Source organism: Aotus nancymaae, unplaced genomic scaffold (assembly GCF_030222135.1).
Source record: "Aotus nancymaae isolate 86718 unplaced genomic scaffold, 86718_ANA_hifiasm-v0.15.2.pri h1tg000029l, whole genome shotgun sequence".
In the NCBI taxonomy this organism is placed as follows: Eukaryota; Metazoa; Chordata; class Mammalia; order Primates; family Aotidae; genus Aotus; species Aotus nancymaae.
In genome coordinates, this window is record NW_026988442.1 from 36404100 (window position 1) to 36428198 (window position 24099).

The 24099-nt window shown below is 59.6% G+C and overlaps 1 protein-coding gene across 4 annotated transcripts; it reads left to right on the plus strand.

Moving 5' to 3' along the window:
* Positions 1-6916: 6916 nt before the first annotated feature.
* Positions 6917-23770, plus strand: RBM38 (RNA binding motif protein 38). Of its 4 annotated transcripts, XM_021669109.2 has the most exons (5): positions 7103-7339; positions 7930-8025; positions 8171-8294; positions 8795-8849; positions 21937-23770. In XM_021669109.2, the coding sequence occupies exons 1-5, from the start codon at positions 7103-7105 to the stop codon at positions 22238-22240; spliced, it is 816 nt and encodes a 271-aa protein (XP_021524784.1). In that variant the 3' UTR covers positions 22241-23770. The 4 variants fall into 4 exon arrangements, with proteins under 4 accessions (XP_021524782.1, XP_021524783.1, XP_021524784.1 ...); XM_021669107.2 differs by lacking the exon at positions 7930-8025 and having other exon boundaries at positions 6917-7339; positions 21937-23737; XM_021669106.2 differs by lacking the exon at positions 7930-8025 and having other exon boundaries at positions 8141-8294; positions 21937-23737.
* The last annotated feature ends 329 nt before the right edge of the window (positions 23771-24099 follow it).

The window sequence follows — 24099 nt, forward strand, 5'->3', positions numbered from 1 at the left end:
GATGGAGAACAAAGATCTTTGTCTTCATCAAGCACAGCTCGACTGAAGTGAGGCCCCTGCGAGCACAGGCTGCAGCCAGCCTCTGGCACCGTCAGCAGCACCCGCCGCGCTGAAGCCACAAGAAGTCACACAGGGGCAGGACGAGGTGGCTCACACCTGTAATCCCAGCACTTTGGGAGGCCAAGGTAGTTCGAGACCAGCCTGGCCAACATGGCGAAGCCCTGTCTCTACTAAAAAAAAACAAACATTAGCCAGGCGTGGTGGTGCGTGCCTGTAATCTCAGCTACTCAGGAGGCTGAGGCATGAGAACCACTTGAACCCAGGAGGTAGAGGTTGCAGTGAGCGGAGATCCCGCCACTGTATTCCAGCCTGGGCAACGTAGCGAGACTCTGTCTCAAAAGAGAAAAAAAAAGAACTCACAGAGGTCCTGCACCCTCACATACACAGTTGTTGCTGATGTCTCGAAATTGCGGATTTGCTCATCGATCCTTCAAAACTACTGTCTCATCAGCACCACTACTCAACCTTGTGGAACACATGGATGAGGAAGACATTGCTTGTCTACATTGCTACATCACACATTTGTTTTTTAAATATTTTCATAGCCGTTTTTGTTTGTTTTAGTTGGAGATGGGGGTCTCTCTATGTTGTCCAGGCTGATCCAGAACTCCTGGGCTCAACTGATCCTCTGGCCTTAGCCTCCTGAGTAGCTGGGACTTCAGGTGCATGCCACCACACCCAGCCTATATTTTAATGTGATTGTTTGCCTTTGCCAATCTAAACATTTTATTTTATTTGCTATTACTATTTTCTTATAAAGATAGGGTCTTGCTCTGTTTTCCAGGCTGAAGTGCAGTGGTGTGATCATAGCAGCTCCCTGTAGCCTCAGCCTCCTGAGCTCAAGCGATCCTCCAGCCTCAGCCTCCCAAGTAGCTGGAACCACAGGCACGTACCCAGCTCATTTTTTTATTTTTTGTAGAGTCAAGTTCTCCCTTTATTGCCCAGGCTGGCCTCAAGCCATCCTCCCACCTCCACCTCCCAAAGCACTGGGATTACGGGTGAGAGCCACTGCACCTGGCTGGTAAGCATTTTATTTTTAAGTGTTTAAAACTTAAAAATAAAATAAAATAATAAAAAAAATTAAAAAATTAAAAAAACAATAAAACCTTATGTATCAGCTGACTGCCAAGGGCTCCATGGCCCACAAAGGGCCCCGGCGGGGGAATATGGTTTCGTGGCACTGGGCTGGGAGCCAGGCTGTGCAGAGGTGACTTGGGTCTCTTAGGCCTCATTGGGGAGCGGGAGGGAGGACTGGCCACTGTGTGTGCTGGGTGAGAAAATAGAAATCGCAGGAGCTTGGAACACAGAGTTCCTGCTCAGTGTGAGGACGAGCCCAGCACCTTCGGTGTGTTATCTTAGTTCATCCACAAAAGCTCTAGGAAGCGATTACTACGATTTATGCCCATTATATAGCTGAGAAAACTGAGAGAGGTCAGAGAGGTCCTCTCCTGCCTCCCTTGCAAATGTGTGATGTGTGCAGGCCACAAACGCAGAACTGTCTGGCCTGGGCCTGCTCTCTGCTCCCAGCTGTGGCTCGAGCTGCCCTGCAGCGGAGGGAGAGCGAGTTTACCCTGAGAAGGATGAACAGAGACGTGAGGCCAGGCGCACAGCACAAACAGCACGGCGCGTCCGGGCGGGGCTCTGGTTGATCTTCAGGCTGGCGCTCTCGGGCTTCCTCTTTCTGTTTGTTGTGTTGTGTTTATTTCTAGGCTCTTCGGAGACTCAGCTTTGGGCCGAGCTCAGTGCAGGTGGTCTGCACACCGCCACCCTGCAGCCTGGCTCCTTTGAATCCCGGGAACCATGGAGGGGGCAGCGGGGGTGGAGGGGGCAGCGGAGGTGGAGTGGACATCGAGGGTGGAGGGGACAGCAGGGGTGGAGGGTGCGTACCCTGCAGGCCTAGCCAGGCCACCACCCCTGTATGCCTTCACAGCTGCCTCCCAACCGCCCAGGGCCGACAGCTTGCTGTTGTGTCCTGCCGATGAAGGGGCTGAAGCTTTAGAGGGAGCTACACCAGCTCACGTTCACAAACCCATGGAGCCAAGGTCACACTCCAGGCTGACCCCCAACCCACTGAGCCACAGGGACTGAGGGCAGCGGGGGAGAAGATCCGTTTCCAGGCCATGCTGGCCCGTCACTGGCAGTCACCAATGGCATCTCCATCATTTGGGAACGCTTTTGGTTGTCACCAGCGAAAACCCGATGAACAGTAGCTGAAACACTTCACGACTGACTTTTCTTATTAACGAGGAGTCTGTTTGTCGGCTCTGGTTAGCACAGGATTTCTCTGTCTTACTGCGGACATTTTGGGCTAGATTAGTCTTTGTTGTGGGGGCTGTCCTGTGCATTTGAACGTTTAACGGCATCCCTGGCTTCCACTGCCTAGAAGCCAGTAGTGTTCTCCTCCAAGTCATGATTACCAAAAATGTTTGCAGACATTGCCAAATGTCCTCTGGGTTTAGCGGTATGAAGAACAGTGTCTGTGAGTCTCCTGGACCTTGCCTCATGGTCACAATATGACTGCCACAGCTCCAGACATCCCACCCACATTCAGGGCAGAAAGAACAAAGGTACCAACTGCCTCTGTCTCTTAGCAGAAAAGTGGAAGCTTTCACAGAGATCTCAACAGGCTTCCACTTAGGTCTCACTGGCTACAACTGGGTGACATGACAGGGCCACCCTCTGCTGCAAGGAAGGCTGAAAAAACAACGATTTCTTTTTCTAACCTGTTTAGCCGTAATGGGCGAGGAAGAAGAGGGTGGGAGTGGCTGCTCATAGCGCCCACCACCGGCCTGGGACTTTTAGCCAAGGGCACCTGTCTCCACCAGTATTGAACGTCAAGTCTGTGTCGCTTTACTGGGGCTGAGCTGAAGGTTTTAAAAATCGGTGACTTCTGGGACCTGGGAATGAATGCCTTTTGAAATATGACTTGTCTGGAAATTCCATGTCCACATCTCAGGCCTGCCTCCAGCTTCCTCCGTGGTTTCAATGACCTCTTCACTTCTCCCCTCGCTCATTTATTCACAAACACTTTCCCAGCCTTGCCCGGGTTCCTGGGACAGGATTTCCCACAGATTGAGGAATTAGGGAAGCCTTGGCTAGCCTTTCCAGGGATGGAAACCCGAGCCAGTGTCCTGGTGGCAGCACTGCAGGGGTGACCAGATCTGGTGACCGGTGCCAGGCCCTGTGCTCTGCCCATGGAATCACAGGATCCTCCCACCAGCCATGCGACAAGCGCTATAATCATCCCTGTCTACAGAAGGCTTGTCAAGGATGGTGCCCAGGGCCACACTGCTAGTGAGCGTGGGGCCGGGAACCTAGGCCCCCTGGCTCCCACCCTGCTCCTCGTCCCTTCTCCGTTCAGCCTTGGGGCAGCCTGTTCATGGCCACACCACCCAGGATCACATCAGCGTGGGTGGGCTGTGGCTCTGAGGGTTGTCTGATCAATGGCTCTTGCTCCCTTGGTCAAGACTGCAGGCAGCATAAGCTCAGAGAGCCTGGGGCTGGTCCACCCTTGACCCTGCTCTGTCCTGAGCTTGCCCATCTATGGAAACAGGGGTTTGGACTAACTGCCCTTATTGGTTTGTGAATCAGACCAGTTCATGAATCAGACCAACACCCCATTCCAGCTCAGGTGACAGCTGGGGTGAATGGAGTCATTTCCTGCCTGAAGTTCTAATCCTGACTTGACCTTGCCCCACTTGGCTGTGTGGTCTTGGGCACTTGGCTTAACCTCTCTGAGGGTGCACCTGCTCTGCCCTCAAAGCAGGGAGACAAGGTCTTTTTCTGAATGCTGGGAGGGAACAAAATGAGATCAGGGATCCAGCTTGCCATGAATTACCCTTGGTGGCATTAGAGAAGCCATGCTGAGCCTGAGTCCTCTCCCTCTTAAAACTGCGGCAAGAGCACCTACGTATGACAAAGGCCATTTCCAGATTATTACTTAATGTATGTAAGACACCCAGTACAGGACTAGCCTAAAACAGGCATTCCAAGGCAACTGGCCTTGATCATTATTAGTGATTTGTGAGGAATTAACCACCCAGTACTCAGAAAGTCCTCATTAAATGGCAGGAGCTGTACGCCTCACTTCTGAGCCTTTGCATTCTTTGTTCCCTTCACTGTTCCCTCTGTGCAAATGGCTGTCTTTCTTGTAGCTCCCAGAGGCCTTCCCTGGGGACACCAGCCCTCTCGGCCCCCCCAGCCCCTCCTCTTGTGCCCTACTCAGCACTTGCCTAGGATATTTTCCCTAGAAAGCTGATACTGAACGTTTTCATTCATGATGGTCTCTCAACCCCTCCTAAAATGCAAGCTCCAGAGGGATGTTGGTCTCCCATTTGCTGTGTCCCTGAGGCCTAGAACCTGGGCCGCATGTGATGGGCTATTCCTAAGTGTTTGGGGTCATTCATAAATGTGTATTGGAGGCTGGGTGCAGTGGCTCAGCCTGTAATCCCAGCAATTTGGGCAGCCAAGGCAGGAGGATTGCCTAAGCACAAGAGTTGGAGACCAAGCTCTACATAAAATATAAAATTATCCCGGCATGGTGGTGGGCACCGGTAGTCCCAGTTATTCGGGAGGCTGAGGCAGGAGGATGGCTTGGAGCCGAGAGGTCGAGGCTGCAATGAACTATGATCACTGCACTCCAGCCTGGGCAACAGAGTGAGACCTTGTATCAAAAAAAAAAAGGGGGTGAATGACTGTCCGGCAGGAGTTGGTGACACGTGGGGACGTGGGCCGCCGGAGGGGCAGAGCGATTGGTGACCCAGAAACCCAAGGGGGCCAGAAAGGAGTGCGACGGGACCTGCACCCGGGGAGCCGCGTCTCCAGCCTCCACGCCCCTGTCCCGCCCCCTTCCGAGCCGGTGGAAGACCCCGGGCTCCCCCGCTGCCAGGGCCGGCGCTTTCCCCTGGGCATAGGCCCGGCGGCAGCGCTGTCGCGCCGGGAGGGGCGCGGGCGGGGCGGGCCCGGGCGGCGCTGGGACTTGTAGGCCGGGAGCCCAAGCGCCTCGGGGCTGAAGCGCGTGGCCGCGCCGCTGACCCGGCTCCAGCCCGCCCAGGCGACACGACGGCTGGGGACAGCCTCGGGGAAACTGAGGCCTGGTGAAGGGACCCAGCTGGCCCAAGAGCACGCGGCCGGGCAGTGGCCGTCTCCCCCGGCCTCTCGGGGGCAAGTGAAGGTCACACTTTAATCAAAGTTTTCAAAGGCGCTTCGAAGGGCCTCCGGCTGGTCGGGAGCTTTCCGCACCCCACCTTGTTCCATCGTGGATTCACTCAACAAACATGTCACAGGGCCCGCTGCTTGCCAGGCCCTCCAGCTTGGGCGAAACATCCCAGGTTCCTGTTCTCGCGGCGCCCAAATAGCGGGGGAGGGGACTCCAGGCAGGCGAGGTGGGAAGCCCCGCGAAAGAAGGAGAGGAAACCACGCGGGATGAAGGGCAAGGGGGGCCGCGGGCGGGGGCAGGAGCACCAGGAACGGGGAACGAAGGGGGAAGGGAAGAAAGGAGGCCGAGGCTTCCGGAAGACTCTGGGTCCCATCCCCACTGTGTAGGGGGATAGAGCGGAGCCTGGGGGAGGGAGAGGTCAGAGGTCAAGGCTGCCGCGTGGAGCGTGGGCCGGGAAAACTCCGCCCTTTGCCAGGGCAGAGGGTGCTGGAGGAAGCGCGGGGAACCCCTCGCCGGCCTTGCTCTCCCCCGCAGCCCACAGGGTGCCACTCCCAGTCCCCACAGACCCCACCAGCGTCGCCTTGTGCTGAGAGGAGGCCGCAGGGCTGGGGCGGGGAGTGACCCCGCTTAGAGCTGCGGTTTCCCAGCGGCACAGGTCCCAACCGCAGGGTCCGGAGATGAGGCGGGTTTGAGGCCCCCAGTCCCGGCTTCAGAGGTGGAGAGTGTGACCCGCAGGTCGGGGCTCCAGGGCCTGTGCAGTCACACGGCCCTTCCCTTCGCTCAGAAAAGCCCGGGGCTGGGTTTCATGCTCGACCGCTGCCAGCTTGAAATTCCTAGCTTTTGAATCAGGGGCTCGCGTCTGCATTTTGCACTGGGCCCCGAAAATTCTGTGGCTGGCCCTGCCTGGTGTGAAGCTCACAGGAGCCGCAGCAGGGGCAGCCTTTCTACGGCTGGGGGCCAGGAGGAGGCGCCGGGGGCGGCTCTCTGCTTGCCCCAAGGATCCCTACACCAGCCCAGAATGGGGTGGAGCTGGAAAGAGCCCACAGCTGCTTCCTCTGCACACCTCCTCTCCCGCGGGGCCTCCGGGACCTACTTCTACCGCTGCACCTTGGTGTAGCTCCCTCGGGGGTCGTTTGCTGTATGCTTACTGGCCGAACTGTTTCTCAGTCCTAGACGCTCCGTGGGGCCAGGGAGTGTGATCTGTGCTCCGCTGCAGCCTCGCGCCCGGAATGACGCGGGGCTCCCTGGTAGGTCGGATGAACTCATCTTATATATAAAACAGAAATCATTCCACTTTCTTAATATGACACGTGGCTGTTCCCTAAGTCGCCCTGGGTTAAATACCGACTCAATAAACAGGATGCTAAAAAGCGTTTACATTTAATTCTCCAGACGGTGCACTCCACGAGGGCAAGGGCCTGGTGGTTAGTGCTTGCCACCAGGCGGGCCCGCGGTGGCTGCCAGGAGAGATAAGCGCGGCCAGCGCCCCCAGGTCCGGATCCGCCCCCGGCCCGCGTGCGCGCCCCTCCCCTTTTCGCCTATTCCCCCCTATCCCCGCGCGCCCGGGCGCGGCTGGGCGGGGCTGGGACTACGCTTCCCGGCGGTCCCCGCGCGCCCGGGCGGGCGGGGTCGGATGGGGGCGGGGCCAAGCGGGCTGGGGGCGGGGCTGGCTACAAAGCCCAGGGGCGGCGCCGGGGCGCAGAGTTCCTGCAGCGCCGGTCGGGAGCATAGCGCGGCGCAGCTCGGCCCGCTGAGCGGGAGCGGCGCGCGAGTGATCGGGCCTGGCGGCTGGACGGGCGCCCCTCGCCGCCCCGCGCGCTCTCCACCGCCCCCCATGAGCGCAGCCCCGCACGGCCCGGGTCCGTAGGTGGCGGGGCGCCCCCCATGCTGTTGCAGCCCGCGCCGTGCGCCCCGAGCGCGGGCTTCCCGCGGCCCCCGGCCGCCCCCGGCGCCATGCACGGCTCCCAGAAGGACACCACGTTCACCAAGATCTTCGTGGGCGGCCTGCCGTACCACACCACAGACGCCTCGCTCAGGAAGTACTTCGAGGGCTTTGGCGACATCGAGGAGGCCGTGGTCATCACCGACCGCCAGACGGGCAAGTCCCGCGGCTACGGCTTCGTAAGTGGCCCCCGCGCCCGGGCCCGCACCCCGCCGCACACCTTATCACGTCCCGGGCGCCGATTCCACTCGGGGGCACACGCCCAGCCCGCCCGCGGCCGCCCCCGCCTCTGGCGCCTCCCGCCGCTCTCGCACCTGCCGCCTCTTCTGGGCGCGCTCCCACCCCCACCACCCCGGGCCGGGGCCCCGGCTCCCGCCCCCACCCTCACCCCCACCCCCACCTCCACTTCCATCCCCACCCCCGGTTTAAAAGGAAGAGCCGCTGTGTTCAATTAGGACTCCTAAGTTGTTGGGGAGGTTTTGGAGCCACATGGGCACTCGGGATTTCCTGGAGCAGCGGCAGGTGAGGAGCCACGGCTCCTCTCTGGGATGTTTGGAGCCCTTCGGCCTCCCTCTATTTTCAACAGCCCCCTCAGCGACTCCAAATAAACATCAACTTAAGTAAAAACGACTTGAAGACATGTTTCCTACTTCCCTTCCAAGCCCAGCGTCCAAACTCCTTCCCAGGGGAAATTCTCGGCCCGCGCTGGTGGGCAGTGCAGGCGGCCCCCCCCCTCCCTTTAGGGTTCATTTTTGCCCTGTCCCCGCAGGGGATTGTTTTTGTCCTTGAAGCCCACATTTCCCAGGACTTGAACTTTGAAGGGAGGTGCTGCAATCCAGGGGGCATCTTTGTGGGAGGGCCCCGGGTAGGGGTCCAAGGACCCTGGGCTACAGCCCCCTCAGTGGAAGGGAAGGGGGAGGTGGCAGCATCCGGTGCCAGAGCAGAGCCCTCTGCCCCTTTCGCCCCTGGTTTTCCCCAAGGCAGCCCCTGAGGTGTCCGTGCTCCTCCAGGTGACCATGGCCGACCGGGCGGCAGCTGAGAGGGCTTGCAAAGACCCCAACCCCATCATCGACGGCCGTAAGGCCAACGTGAACCTGGCGTATCTGGGCGCCAAGCCGCGGAGCCTCCAGACGGGTGAGAGCTTCTGTTTTCCTGCCTGGCTCTTCTCGGTTTCTATATTGGGTGTCGGTATCTGTCGGGTGGAAAGAGGCCCCCCCACCCCCCGCCCCAGCGGTGGCAGTCAGCTATCATGTGCCTGCAGAGCCAGCCCAGGGCAGCCATCCCCCCCTCGAGGATCTAGACCCCTTCTCACACCGTATGGCCCACGGCAGGGGCCAGGGAGCAGGGAGGGTACTGCACCCCAGTTGCCAGCTGTCCTCTCGGGAGGGAGGAAGTGACCGTGGGGCCTGGAGGTTGGAGTGCCGACACCAGTGGCTGCTGGTACCTGCGTCACTCGCTGCCACACTTCATTGGGGTGCTTTGGGGCTCCCGAGGGGGGGCCTGGGAGGGGAGAGGAAGCTGATAATCCCTTTTGACTAGAGGTGTGTGACTTGTGGGGTTCTGCCACCCTGTGGGCAGCCCCAAGACGTCGCCCCTACAGTAAGGCCAAGCCCCTGACTGTTCTCTCGTTTTAGGCTTTGCCATTGGGGTGCAGCAGCTGCACCCCACCTTGATCCAGCGGACTTACGGGTGAGTGGACATGGTTGGCTTGGGGTGGGCAGGCTGTTGAGGTGGAGAGGGCCTTGAGCTTCCTGGGTCTGGAAGGCTGGTGAACTGACAGTTTTCAGACATGTGATTGCGTTGATGCCAAGGGAGTGGAGAGAAGGCAGATTGCGTTTCTCTATCCTGGGCAGAGGCCACGCTGCCCAGGGGAGTGTGAGCCTTGGAGCCTGCCTGCCTTGGTGCACACCCCAGCTTCCCTCAGTAGGTGTGTGGCCTCACTTTCCTCACCTGTGAAATGGGGGTGGTCACAGCACGTCTGAGGTATCTGAATGGAGGGCCTAGGGTGGGCCTGGTGGGGTGACGCCCCCTGGAAGTGTTTGCTGATGATTCTTAGGGACTGGCAGGCTGGGCTCTTCCCTAGGCGCTCTCTCACCTGCTCTGTGCTGGGGCAGATGGTGGCAGTAGGTCATTGCCATCGAGGTCTGATGTTTGTGAACGCTGCTGCAGATAGTATGCGTTCGGGTTTGGGGCGGAGGCCGCCTGCCTGTGCGGCCTGGTCTGTGGGATCCTAGTCTGACTCATATAGAAGCAGCACATCCCACTCTCCCCCATCCTAAAACGACTCCCACCTCCCTGCCCTTTTTAAAACATCTAATAAGGCCTGGCAGCTGCTTGGGGAAGGACACACACAGGGATACAACGGGGCCTGCCGTGGGGCCTGCCTCCCCAGCCCCAACGTGTGAGCTGTCTGCTTCAGCACAGCATGTTGATGGGGTGCGGTTGGAGTTGGAGGGGAAGGCAGCTCAGAGACCACCACCGCTTTTAGGCCACTGGCACTTCATGAACTTTCTGAATCCAGATCCCTCATGCCAGTTGATCGTGTGTGTGTGTGTGGGTGTACACCCACACCATGCGGATTCCATGGAGAGGTGCACAGCTTGAGGAGGGCCCTGCCTCTCTGGGGCAGTGTGGACAAGGCTCCTGTGGAACCAGGCTGGGCCCGGCTCCTAGCCGAGTGGGTCAGCGGCCTCAGCAGAAGTTGCTGTGCCTACTTTTTGGAGGTGCTTGCCCTGAGGGGTGCCTCGGGGGCTCCCCACCAGCTTCCCTGTGCATTGGTGGGTTTGTGTGAGTGTAACAGTGGGAGGAGCCGCTGGCTGGAGGGTGCTGGAGTGGCCGGGCAGCTCGGCTTCCTGCTGGCGTGCTTCTGTCCTCCTGAGAAGGGAGCGTGTGGGGTGGTGGGAGCAGGCGGCCCTGTGCTTCTCGTCCTGGCATCTGTTTTGTAGATGTCTAGAGTCATCTTAGAAGGTGTTTGGGAGCATGCCAGGCTTCATGCCTTCACTAAGATTCTTTCTCTGGGGTTCAGCCCACATGAGGAGGGTGTTCCTTGTTTTCCGGACCCTTGGCTCCGTTCCCCAGGCCCACTACAGGCACCTGAGGGCACGGGCTGGGCAAGAGCTGCTGCCCAGAGGTGAGGATGTGCACTTCCAGCGCCGGCGGCTCTCTGCTAACAGGACTTCCCACCTGCGTCTCCGCTTGCTCTGGTCCACGCAGCTGCTTCTGGGACTCCGTCTCTGTCAGTGCTTGACCTCTGGGGCCTGCAGACATGGGTTCAAATCCTGACTTTGCCCCTTACCACCTGGGTTTATCTTGGCAGGTGGCGTCCTCCTCATCCAGAAAGCAGGAACGTTAACCACTTAGAACAGTGTGCAGGCAGGTGGGCTGGCTGATCTGGCCTCCCCCCGAAGTCCGCTCCTGTCCTCACAGTGGGCCTCTGAGGATAGGACTGAAACTACTCTCACTTTATGGATGGGGAAACTGAGGCAGAGAAAGGCTAACCACCTGTCCAGGAGGCGAGGTAATAGGTGTCTGGGAGGAGATTGGAACACAGGTGATGGGTGCCTGAACAAAGGCTTTCTTGCAGGGGAGAGCGGGAAGGGCCCCGGCCAACCTCTCCCTTGCTGTTCTGGAGTCCTGTGAACACCACCGGTCCAGAAGCAGCTGGGATGGGTCACAGATTCTGTCACTGTGTGCACTCGACTTCAGGCGACAGTGTTTTGTAACCATATCTGCTGGCTGGCCATTTAATACCTATGACGATGAAGAGGCCACAGACTCTGTTTGTTAGTTGCCAAGGGGTGGAGACCCAAACAGGGACGTGTCAGAGGGACCATCCGCTCTTGCTTTCCTGGGAGCGCTGAACTCAAGCCTCAGAGTCTCGCTGCCTCCCGCCCCTGCCTGGGTCTTGCTGAGGTGGGTGGTGGGAGGCCTCGGGTGCAGCTCCAGGGAGGTAGTGGGCCGGGCTGCCTGGGTCAGCTGTCTGCCCCCGGCCCCCGCTCGCCAGCCAAGCTGGAGAGCTAGGCCATCAGCGTCCCTTTTGTCTTTGTGAACAATCAGACCCCGGGAGCACAGCCGGCCTGACTCAGCGGCCAGTTTTGTTGGCCTTGGGCTGGCATCGAGGCCTGCCCTGCTGTTGGCTGAGGGCATGGAGGGAGGTGGGAGCCAGGAGCTCAGGCAGCTGAGGGCTGTCTACCCGTTAACCCCTTCCGCGGCTGGCTGAACTCTCCCTTGACTTTCCGGCCCCACCTTTTACACCTTGCCCTGGGCAACTCTGAAGATCCCACAGCTCTGCTTTCAGGCAAGACCCTGCAGAATCTTCTCCTGGCTGGGCCTCAGACGTTAGTTTAGAAAGATTTGCCAGGGAGCTTTTACACCTTCTGCCATTTGCCTGGCTTTCCTTGCCGCTGTGTCTTCTTTCTTCAGTTGAACTGGCTCTCGGGAGACCTAAGTCACCTGTTCGTTTCTGACCTAACTGTGGGTCCGGGGTTGGAGGAGCCTTCCTCAGTGGTGGCAAGTGCATGATAGTCACAGCAGGAGCCGGTGGCTGTGGCCTGCTGAGGGTGTCTGTCACCTGCTGGTGGTGAGGGGTGGTGTGCAGTGGTCTGGAGAGGGTCTGTGTCCAGTCAGAGTTTGGTCTGGTCCAGAAGAGCCCCCTGATGTCAAGGGGTGTCTGTCTACTCCTGGGCTGAGGGCACCGGGAACTGAGGTTTGTCCTGGGCCTGGCTGCACCCAGAGCCTCTCCTTGGGTTATTTTTGAAGGGCTAGCTGCTTCCCTGGGTGCAGGTCTTCCTGCCTATTAAGGGTCCCTGCTGTGCCTATGGAACATCTGAAGGGAGTGGAGCATCCCTAGCTTCTACCCCCTAGAAGCCAGTAGCATTCCCTCCCCCAAGTAATGACTACCAAAAATGTCTCCAAACATTGCCAAATGTCCCCTGGGTTTAGTGGTCTGAGGACCAGTGTGTCTGTGAGTCCCTTGGACCTTGCCTCATGGTCACAAGAAGACTGCCACAGCTCCAGACATCCCACCCATGTTCAGGGCAGAAAGAACAATAAGGGACAGTATGAACTGCCTCTGTCCCTTTTAGCAGAAAAGTGGAGGCTTTCACAGGCCTCAACAGGTTTCCACTTAAATCTCACTGGCCACAACTGGGTGACAGGACATGGCCACCAGGGGATTTGAGAAAAGACTGGCTCCTGGGACTCCAGGGTGTCAAGTACAGGCCATGTCTAGGAGCGAGGGCCCTGGGGTCTGCCTGGGCTCAAGGCCAGGCCCAGCCGGTCTCTGTGGACTACTCCCCATCTGTGAGTGGGAACAGTAACACTCCCTCCCCTACAGGACTAACTTGACTGTGTGTACAGCTCCTGTAGATGAGGGCCTGGCCATGATAAGTCTCACAGTTTGTCAGTGACACGTCTCTTGCCGGCCCTGCTCTAGGGTCTGTGCAAAACCGAGGCTCAGAGCAATTGAGAGACTTGCTGGGTTCACACATCCCCAGACTGTGGGAGCTGAGCCAGGGCTGCAAGGCTCGTGTCCCTCCCACAAGGACTCAGCGCCTCCCTCTGGCTAGGTGGCAGCTCTTGGATGAATCAGAGCACAAGGCCCCGACACTGACAGTGGCCGGGAGACCCTCTCCCAGGCCTGTGTCTGCCCCTCTGCATGTATAGTTTCAGGGACCCCTGCATCCTTCGTGTGACTCTCTGGTGCACACGTTGACCGTGTAGTTTATGGCTGCCCTTGCCGTCACAGGGCCTTGGTGTGTGCATGCCACGGGGCCTGGGCAGAGCACCTGGGTCTCCAGGGCAAGAGGAGGGACTAGGGAGGTGGTGATGGGAAGATGTGTGTCTCCTAGAGGCTGGGACGCACAAGCTGGGGAGAATGTAAACAGCTGCTCCCAGCATCATTGATTTGTCAGGTGTTTATTGAGTGCCTGCTGTATACGGGGCCTGGTGCCAGGAATCCTTTGAATAAGAATGACCCAGTCCCCGATCTCAGGGTGCTCACACTCTGTGCACTCATGGGCCCGCATGGTGATGCATGCAGCCAAACAGGAAGCTGGCGGAGGGAGTGCCTGTGTGGGGACCGAACAGTCCCAGGTCCTGAGTGCAGTGGTGGGGAGTTGTGTCTGTGTGTGATACAGCTTCACACTTGGTGTGTAACTACACGTGACATAACGGAAGTTAGTGCATGCAGAGAACCGTGCGGGGTGACGCAGGCCTGCAGTCCAGTTCTCAGACTGTGCCCATGGTAGTTTCCTGGTTTTGCCAGTGTCCTTAGTTACTTGGTTGCGCCCTTGGGGGATGGAGGAGGCAGGGTACACAGGACCTCTCTGTACTGTTTTTGCAACTTCTTGGGAGTGTTTTATAATACAAAGTGAAACAAAGCCATAGGAGGGGTTTGCAGGTGATGGTGTGAGTGTGTGTGTGTGTGCACACGTGTGCTGGGGAAGGCCCCCTGAGGATGAGGGGAGTGGTGTGTATATGTGTGTGTGTGTGTGCACATGTGCGCTGGGGAAGGCCCCCTGAGGATGAGGGGAGTGGTGTGTATATATATGTGTGTGTGTGTGTGTGTGTGTGCACATGTGTGCTGGGGAAGGCCCCCTGAGGATGAGGGGAGTGGTGTGTATATGTGTGTGTGTGTGTGTGCACACGTGCGCTGGGGAAGGCCCCCTGAGGATGAGGGGAGTGGTGTGTATATATATGTGTGTGTGTGTGTGTGTGTGTGCATGCGCACACACATGTGCTGGGGAAGGCCCCCTGAGGATGAGGCGAGTAGGAAAGTGCACCCTACTGGCACCCGGGGAAGAGCGAGTGGCCCAGGCTTAGGGCAACAGGTGAGCCTTAGGTCGCTGTGGCGGGCATGGGGTGAGAGCCACGGGGCCAGGGCAGCAGCTGCGGTCAGAGCCAGGCAGCATGGGGGTTGGGAGGAAGTGACTCCCCCCCCATTGTGTCGTCACGTTTTCACTCTGAGGGTGTCTCGTGGTGGCCCTGCCGCCCCCACCGAGGCTTCCTGTTTGGCAGCTCATCTGGAGCCAGGCGTGGGCTGCGCCGTGGCCCTCCAGGGCGGGTGCCCGTGCCGCACCTGTTGTTTGTCCTGTCTGCTGGAACAGAAAGCAGCCTTTAGGCAGCCGGGGCTCCTCTCCGAGCATGAGTTCTCACCCCGGCTCCCTGCTCACCTGGGGAGCCTCTTCTGGAAGCTTAGGCCAAGGGGCCAGAGCTTTGTTTCGGGGCAGAGGCCTGATCACAGACCGAGGTGGAGGCCTGAGCTTGAGCTGTCCTTGTTTAGCCTCAGTTTCCCCTTGTGTCCAGGGTGGACAGGCTGAGAGCTCCGCAGTATGCTGGGGACATCAGGGGCTTCCTGCTGACCTCGTGTGGGTGGAGTAGGGAGCTGGGGACACCTGCCGAGGGGGTAGAGGAGACCTGATTCCAGCTCTTAACCACAGTGCCTCCTGCACCGAGGTGGTGGGAGGGGGCCAGAGACAGAGGAGGTCAGCATGCCTCAGAAGGTGACAGGAGCTGGGAAGGCTCAGGGCCCAGCAGGGTGTCCTCAGCTCCTTGAGGACCCTGGTGACCCAGGGAGGCGCTGTGACCTTTCCCCAAGTGACACTGGGCCACGTAGACTCACAGCAGAGGAGGGATGGGTCAGTCTGCATTTTTGTTTTCAGAGTTTTTGTTTCTGGCTGCTGGGTTGAGCCTGGACTGCTGAGGGCTTGGGTGGTGGTTGGAGGCCCTTCGGGGATGCCCAGTAATCCCGGCATGAGATGAGGGTGCGGCATTGGGAGATTCTGGGTACGTATTTTAGAGAACCTGGGAAAGAAAGAGGAGTCCAAGAAGATTCTGGAGCTTTGGGCCTAGGAGACGGGAGGTGGGCTTGGCCCTGACTGGGGTGGAGGCTGCTGTGGAGTACAGTTTTGGGGAGAAGGTCAGAAGTTAGAGATTGGACAGGTTCAGGTGGAGACGCTGCTCTGGCCTGGCGTTGCCCCACAGAGAGGGCATTTGACCTGCATCCTGTGCTGGTGCCCCACACAATGCCCCAGAGATCCTGAATGTCCCCAGACCTCCCGGCCCTCCCCTGAGCAAGTCACTGGGGATTCCCGGGGGCAGGGCCGTGGCCTGGCTTCTTGCCTGCCTGGTGCCTCAGGGTCGTTCCACACCCAGCCAGGCAGCAGTCAGAGCCCAGAGAGCTGCGGTCCGTCTTTGCCGTGGTGGGGCAAGGCCCCCGGGGAGCAGGGAAAGTGAAATGGGCTCATTTGCCTTTTTCGTTTTTATTTTCAGAGGCGACTTTATGTTCAGAAAATGAGTCCTCCTGGGCCGTGTTCAGTTATTTTCACTGAGAGTTCTGCTCTGCCTGTGGGGCAGCACGTGTCTCCCAGGCTCCATCTGCACGCCCCTCACCCAGCCGGCCAGGAGCTTCTCAGACTCTGTGCGGGAAGCCCAAGCCCTCTGTCACACTGGCAGGCTGTTGGACTCTGCAGCATCCTTAGTTTACAGAGGGCGAAACAGGCCGGAGAGGCTGAGTGACTGTCCATGCGCCTTGGACAGGTGGGGCCAGGATCTGAGTCTCGGTGGACCGAGTCCGCGGGGGTGCTCCTGGCTGCCTGCAGACCCTGGGTGTGTCGGGGTGCAGATGCTGCCTGGGCCACGTGTGAATGGAAGGGAGGCAGGCACCTCAGATTTCCAGTCTGGACCAGGCTCCGGGTCCCCCTGTCCTCCTCTGGGCTGCGGCAGAGCCAGCTCCTGCGTGCCCAGCTCTCCTGGGATGGCCTGGTCTTTCCAGCCCTAATGGTAGCCCGTTTCAGTGGCTCCATGATTTGGGGGTTTAGTGTTGCCCAGGCTCTGTCACCGGAGGGAAGCAGAGAACCCGAGTCGTCCTTCTGCAAACACCCCTGACCCCAGCTAGGTGCCTGCGCCCAGTGTCCAGCATCGCAAAGGGGCTTGGGTGGCATGTTGGGGGGTCTGTCCCACCACTTCCTGTGGGTTCTTCCTTTGCTCTACCTGGACTTTTCACAGGTGATGAGATTCATTCTCTGGATCAGATCCGCCTTTGACTGGTGCAAGGCCCTTCCTTCTCTGGGGTCTTGGCGGGAGGACAGAGTTTTCTGCAGAGGATAAGGAGGCACAGGCGCCTGGTCACTCTGGGGCCGGAAGCTGTAGGAAAACCGGAAGGAAAGGAGGCTCCTGCCTCTACTGTGAGGGAACAGCCGGGCTGTGGGGTGTGGAGGGGCCTCTAGCAGTGGCCCTGCAGAGGCTGATTCCAGAGTGGCCTCTAGTGCTGCGTCCCTGCAGAGGCTGGGGGGCCCTGGCCAGACAGGAGGGGCCCTGAAGGGCACTGGGTCCCCAATCTTCAGGTTCCTACCTGACCACCTTAGCCGCTGGTGTGTTTTGCTCACCAAGGATCCTTGGCTGCAGCCTCCTGACCTGGGGCTGAAAATCCTAGGAGAGGGAGGGCCTCTGTTCCTCAGAGAGGAACAGAGTTCCATCAGCCCACGGAGGCACCTATGCTGCTGAGGTCCCTGGGGTGCACAGAGCATTACATCCTCACAGCAGCCCCCTGGGGCCTGTGGTTCCCCAGAGGCAGCCATGAGGACACCCAGGGCACCAGGCACCTGGTGGGAGCAGAGACTGGCAGACTGTGCCTGTCTAGCTGTGACTTGCTGGGTGGAGCCATGCCCCCCTGTCCCTCCAGCTTGCCCAGCCCTGGCTGCTCAAGGCTGAGCTGCTTTCTCTGCCTTCTTGGGGCAGGGACTTGGCCTGGGAAGCAGCAGCCACTCCGAGGGGGTCTTTGCAGCTGCCTGCACAGCCCGGGCCTGCCTCAGGTGCTCAGCACTGGGCACGTGCTGTGCAGGGGCACTGGGGATGCAGCCGAGACCCTGCCCTTTTGGGGAAGACATTGTTTGAGGTGGATGACCCAGGGGCTTCCGATCACAAGGAAATCAAGCCTCAGCTCAGGTGGGCCCCCCAGGGTTGAGCGTTGAGCTGTGGGAACAAGCAAGAGCAGCAGGTGGGAAGGCCCTGTGGTGCGAAGAAGGAGTTGAATCTGGGAACAGAAGGAGCCCCGGACAGCGGGAGTGTGGCCAGGGTGGGCACAGATGAGTTAGAAGAGGTAGGTGAGGCCTGATCCTGCAGGAAGCCACGAGGGAGCAGTTTGTGTTTTCTTCTGGGAGGCATCTGAGGGTTTCTGGTCCTGGGGTGACAGGGCTTGATGTTTTTAAGGCAGCTCTGGCCGCCGCTGGGTGAAGGATTCAGGGATGGGAGGCGGGTGCAGTGGCGTGGCCCTACCGTGGTGGTGGTAGAGGGAGACTGGGCCTGGATGGTTGGTGATGGAGGAGGAGGATTGGAGAATTGAGGGATGGAAGCAGGGGTGTTCCCTGTCAGATGGTGTGGGCAGGGGCTGCAGCAGGGGTGAGTGGGCAGGGCAGTGCTGGGTGGCCTGGTGGGCTCTTCACTGAGGTGGGGAGGGCAGGCGAGTCCCACCAGGGCCAGACTGGCACGTGCCCTGGCAGGTGAGAGCCTCTGCCGGGGACACGGTGTTGCTGAGGCTTGGTGGATGGGGTGGTGTGGGGCTACCAGGCCGTGCCTTTGCTTGCAGAGGCTGGGCACCTGACCTTTCTGAGCCTGGAGTGGGAGTGGGGGTGCTGAGGAACCTGCCTGGTGCATGCACCCACTCTGCATTGCCAGGAAGTGGAGTCTTGGGCCTGCGGCCGGGGCAGGGCTGCCCTTGGACAGCACGGGCCGGTGGTTTGGCTGCATTTTTCTTTCTCACTTGACCACTCAGCAGGCTCCCCCACGCGTGTGTGGCTTCGCGGGTGTGTGTGCCCCTCTGCCTCTCTTAGTCCCCACCTGCCTCCTTTGCAGCCCCCCGGCATGGGCAATTGCGGTCAGAGCAGCAGTGAGGATTCCTTGTCTTCACCCCTCCCTCGTCGTTTCTGATGCTCTGCAGTCGGGCGTCTCATCCTCGGCACTGTGGACCTTTAGCACGGCTTCGCTTTGTTGTGGGGGCGCCCTGGGCATTGTAGGAAGCAGTCAGCACCCCTGGCCTCCACCCCTAATGTCAGCAGCACCCGCACTCCATGTTCCTGGTTGTCTGTTGTGACAGCTGGAATGTCCCTAGGCATTGTCCAGCGACCCCTGGGGGCACAGTTGTCCTGGGTGGGAATCGCTGTTTTAGTGGTGCCTCTAGGGCCGCACAGTGAGCTCTGGAGGTCAGCCTCTGTGGGACCAATTTGCAGATGAGGAAACTGGGCCTTGGAAGTTTTGAAACCTGTTTGGTAACTCAGACGAGTGCAGGGCGAGGTGCACCCCAAGGAGGGAGAGAAGCTGCTGGAGCACAGCTCCTGCCTGGGGGGCTTCGTGGCTCCTTCCGCCTCGACTTCCCCGTGTTCTTCCCTCCCCCTTGGGACCTGGAGGTGTGACCCCTGCCATGCCTGCCTTTTATTTTGAGCCAAACCTGGGGCCCTAGCCAGTTCTCGAGGGCGCAGCTACCAACAGCAGACCCTACTGTGCCACTCCCTTGCTCTGTGATGAGGCAAATTGCTTGCGGCTTCTCTGAGCCTCGGATTTCCTCTCTGGGAAATGGGCTAACACTAGCATCTTTTTTGTGGCCTTGAAAATGCTTTGTAAGTTATCCCAGGCCCTTTACATACAGAAAGATAAAAAGATACAGACGTGCAGTGTCCCTAAGGGTCAGGAAACCGGAGAGCCCTCTTCCTCCCCAGCCTAGAAATTGCTCATCCATGCTTGTGTTTGAGTGTCCCTGAGTGGAGCAGCTCCCTGGTGGCCAAGGCAGAGCTGTGGCCCCAATGATATGGGGCATCAGGGACCCGATAGAAGTGACAGCAGCCCTGGAACTGAGTGTGGCCGGAACCCAGCTGCCCCGTGGCCCTACACCCTGTGTTCTGCGTCCCTGGTCTGGGCAGCAGTTCTTGAAGGCAGCTGTGGATCAGGGCCCCGGGGCCTGTTCATGCCGGTTCGTGGGCTGCATCGGCCTTTGCAGTCTGCATGGGATACACATTTTTTAGCAAATACTTGGGGGGAGGTGTCTGAGGCAGGGGCACCACTTTCCATGTTTGGAGAAGTGGGTTCAAAGCTTCCATGGCCTCCAACTAAGGAATTTTTGAGGTTCTGAGAGCTGGGTGGGGGGCCACTGGTGATCCAGGGACGGCCCGCTGGGCACAGCCCCAAGACAGTCCTTGCTATGTCTCCACTCACCCCCTTCCCGAGGGAGGCCTCTGAGACCCAGCTGGGGCCCCCCTCCTCCACTGGCCAGAGCTCCTCATCTTTCTCAGTGGGGTCTGTGCCGCTCACCGGGCCTTTTTTCTGTCAGCACCGTGTGCCCAGTGCCTCCCACAGGCCTGGCCCTGGCAGGGAGCTGGGTGATGAGACAGAGCCCTCCCTGTGACAGAGCACGCTGTCCAGTGGGGGGGTCGGGCAGCACAGGGAGATGGCAGGCTGGCCTCCATGTGGGGTCCAGGGAGCCTCACCAGGATAAGGGCTCCAGACAGAGGCATTGGCAGGTCCCAGGCGCCCAGGTGGGGAGGATGCGAGGGATTGAGGTGCTGCGGGGTGTGGGCTGGCGCCAGTGTGGAGCTGGGTGTGCGGTGGAAGCCAGGGGTCAGCGGGCCAGCCGCCCCGTGGTGGGGCTGCCACTTGAGGGTTGTGCAGAGAGGGTGCCGGCTGCCCTCGTCCACTCCTCAGACGCCCCTGCCTCCACTGTCGAGCTGCAGTGCCACTCCCCCACGGCCAGCTCTGTCTCATCATTAGGTCTCTGCAGGCATCCACTCCTTCAGGAAGCCACCTGGCCTCTTCCCCCATCTGCTGTTCACACATCACAGCCCTCTGCTGCCTTGATTTCTCTGGAGTCCCCCCAACTCTGGTTTATGGGTTGGTGCGTTTTGGTACCTCTCCCCATCCTAGAAGCTAAGCCCCTCGAGGGCAGGGGCTGTGTGGTCAGATCCCTGCTACATCCTGGCAGATAGGTAAGAAGGGCGTCACAGCTCAAGAGTCAGGATTTGAACCCAGGCCTGGCTCCATGCAAGGTTCTTGTTCCCATGAAGGATGCAGGGTGGACAGCAGAGGCTTCGAACCTGGGAGAGAGAGAGGAGGCGCCGCTGCGGGGCGTCTGGACAGGTGCTGCGGAGGGCGGGCCGTGTGGGCTGCAGTGGCCCCACCTGGGAAAGCGAACAGCAGTGGAGAGGGTGGTGCGGTGGAGGAACTTCCCAGACACGTCCCAGACGGGATGGGGCAGCAAGAGGCCCTGGGGGCCCTCAGATGTTGGCTGCCCGTTGTGTGGGAAGAGCAGGGCCCCTGCACCCCTGTCATCTGGATTTTCCTGGTTCCCGCTGTTCTGTAGGGCTACAGGATCCACTGAGCGCACCTGCCTTTGTGCCAGAAGCCAGGGCTCCTCTCTGACCCTGAGGGGACCCTGGCTCTGGGGAGGGAGCCTGTGTTTGCAGTGGCCTACGTGTTGCCAAAATGTGCTCCAGAAAGCTGCCCAGTTCCCTCCCTGCTGAGCGCAGGAAAATGCAGGGACAGATGTACTTTCCCCGGAGCCGCTTCCCTTGAGTGGGGGCCCCGCTTACAGGTGCGGAAGGAAGCTGAGGTTCCAAGTCGCTCCCTGTGGGCCTGACCTATATCACTCAGGCAGTTGTGCAAGGCGGGGGAGATACTGATGCCCGGGGCGCAGTGCCGTGCCCCGGCAGGGCCACTCCATGCCTCGAGCTCTGCAGCAGCTTCTGATGCCGCTGAGGTGGGTGTTCTATTTCAGATGGGAAACTGAGGCTCAGCTGCTTGCCCCGGGCCACCCAGCAGCTGGTTGGCAGAGCAGGCCCAGGCCAGGAGAGCTGCCTCCTTTAGCCTCTGTTTTCCCCCGTGCTGAGGGCTGGGCATGCTGTGTGCATGGCTAGCCTACAGCAGGCAGGAAGTGGTGGTCTCGATGCGTTTCCACGATGGCCTGCCTGGGTAGGGTTAAAAGCACAGCTCTGAGGCTGGCTGACTCCTGGCCCCTCCACCTCATCAGCTGTGGGACCTTGGCCAAGTCACCTGGCCCCGTGTGCGAAATGGGCCTCACGATGGGAAGAGCAAGCCGACGGGGTGATGCGCTCAGTCACCGTACAGAGTGTGACATTTCCGAGGGCTGCTTATGGCACCATCATCTCTGTGGTCACCGCCATTGCGCTCCTTTGCTCCAGCATTCACGCGGTCAGCCTCACATCGTCACAGAGCTCTGCAGCAGGCCGCGGTCTGTGCTGGCAGGGACAGAAAGAAGCCCCGTGAGAGCGAGTGTTGGTGGGGGGAGAAGGTGTGTACAGGAGTAAAGCATGCAGTGTCACTTGGTGGGTGTTGGGTGTTAGGGAGATGATCAGGGAAGGGGACAGGGCTGGACTCCCAGACGTGTAACCTGGGCCTTTGCACAGGGCCTCACACTTGATCTCATGCTCCGCTGTCGTGTCTTCAAATCCTCAGATCATTTGAAAACAACCCTCCAAGGTTTTTGTTTCTGCATCAGCCCTGGGGGTGTGGGGGGTAGGACTGGGATGGGGAGTGCACTCTGGGAAGGGCCTTGCTGAAGAGGAGACGTGGAGGGGAGGAGGGAGCCTGGTGGGTAGTGGGAACAGCCAGCACAAAGGTCCTGAGGCTGCAGCATCAGCCCGGAAATGATGACACTTAAGGCTCAGGGTGGGGGGCGGCACGCGTCGTGTACCCCGCCCCCCGCCCAGCTGTCCGCCCCGCTGTATTCCCCGATCCCATTCCTGGCCGTGACCCACTCTGCTTGGCCCCACAGGCTGACCCCGCACTACATCTACCCGCCAGCCATTGTGCAGCCCAGCGTGGTGATCCCGGCCGCCCCCGTCCCGTCACTGTCCTCGCCCTACATTGAGTACACGCCTGCCAGCCCGGCCTATGCCCAGTACCCACCGGCTGCCTACGAACAGTACCCATACGCCGCCTCGCCAGCTACAGCTGCCAGCTTCATGGGCTACAGCTACCCGGCCGCTGTGCCCCAGGCCCTCTCGGCTGCAGCCCCCGCGGGCACCACCTTCGTGCAGTACCAGGCGCCACAGCTGCAGCCTGACAGGATGCAGTGAGGGGCGTTCCTGCCCCGAGGACTGTGGCATTGTCACCTTCACAGCAGACAGAGCTGCCAGGTCACGATGGGCCGGCGGCAGCCTGGCTGAGCTTCAGTGAGGTGCCACCAGTACCTGTGCCTCTGAAGACCGCCCGGGCGCTCTGCCCGCCCCCTGGGACCACGGAGAGACGGCTTCTCTTTAAATCTAGGTCCCATGGTGTCTTGAGGGAGGACTTGAAGAAGAATGACCGAGAGCTATTTAAAGACGCAACCCGACGTTCCTTGCACACCACGGCAGCCTCTCCTTGCACCTTCTCCTGCCTCTTCACACTCCAGGTGCCCTCAGGCTTGTCTCCACCGTGGTACCTGGCCGGGGTGTCACGGACCCTCTGCAGCCCCTGGCTGCCCGGGACCCTGCAGAGATGCCTGACTCCAGGGGACCTGAGAGCAAGAAGTGAATGGACTGTTGATTGTAAGTTGATCCTCGCAAGCTGTGAGTGCGGCCCCAGGTGGGGGACACAGCCTCCTGCTGGAGTCCCATTTTCTCCATCAGGGTGCGTGGGCGGCTTCCTCAAGCCTGAGGAGCTCCCGGGTGCGCAGGGGCCGCTGGTGTCGGGCTGCTGGCCAAAGGCCCCTTTCAGTCAAAGCACTGAAGTCGCAACTTTTTTCTTGTAATTGTTTTGCTACTTAGATAAATTCAGAAGTTCAGTCTATTTTTTCAGCGGATCCTGCCACCACCAAGAATCCAAAACCTATTTTTGACTTGGAGAGACTTGCTTTTGTTGGTTCCGCCCACGGGGACGACGGAGTGTTTCTGTGTAATAAAGTGTCTGCCGGCTCGCGGGCCAGGAGCCTCTCGGTGGGGCAGGCACTGCAGACAGGGGCCCTGCAGGCCCCCCGTGGGCCCCCCCCCGGGCCAGTCTGATGCCGCCTGCTTGGGGGGCACAGTGAGTTGTCTCAGGACCCCCTCACTGCAACACTGATGCTCCTCCCCCCACCAGCTCCCCAACCACTATGGAAGGGAAAGGGAGTGACCCACAGGTTCAGGCTACTCAGGGTCTGGACCACGGTGGTGCCAGCTTGGTGCAGGGCCCTGAGCTCAGCCTGCTGGGTGGTTGAATGCAGGAGGGGGCATCTCTTCCCTCTCCCCCCGTACCAACTGCTGTGTGCCAGCCCAATACCGTTCCTGCCTGTCTTTGGGTTAGTGGAGGGAGAAGGCCATTCTGCCAGCCATGGCAGGGCTGCTATGGGGCATCCAGGGCTGTGAGGATCCAAGGAGGGGCGTGAGGTGAGAGGTATCCTGGCCAAGGGCAGGGGGCAGCGGGGCAGGGGGGGGTCTCCCTCCGGACCTACCTCAGGGAGCTGAGCGTGCAGGCGCTCCAGGGCAGGCCTGGGACAGAGTCAAGGCCCAGAGAATAAAGGTAGCTAATCTCATAATAATATTTTTATTAGAATGTTCTGATGATAAAAATAAAACTTGTTTTCTTTAAAGAAAAAGTCAGTCTGTAATTTTTCTCTCGAAACACAGAGCTCCCCTGGTGCCTGTGGGTATCACCCATGCCCTGCTTCCTGGCTCAGGAGCCCAGAATTTCATGGGCAGCTGTGCCAGAGCGCCTGGCCTGCACCAGCTGCTGAGCCTCCGCAGCAGAACAGACGCAGCTCCTCTTCCCACCCGCTAATGCAGGGGAGGCCTGGCGTCCCATCCACCGCACGTCATCCACTGTCAGCCTCAGACCCGGAGAGGACTGCGCTTGGGTTACTTGGAGCTGTGGCTGGGGAGGGGCCTGGACGTGGGATTGATTGGCAGCCTCACCAGGTAGATCCCTGTGGAATAGGACAGTTCCCCAAGAGAAGGGGAGTTGCCACCAGAGGACCATG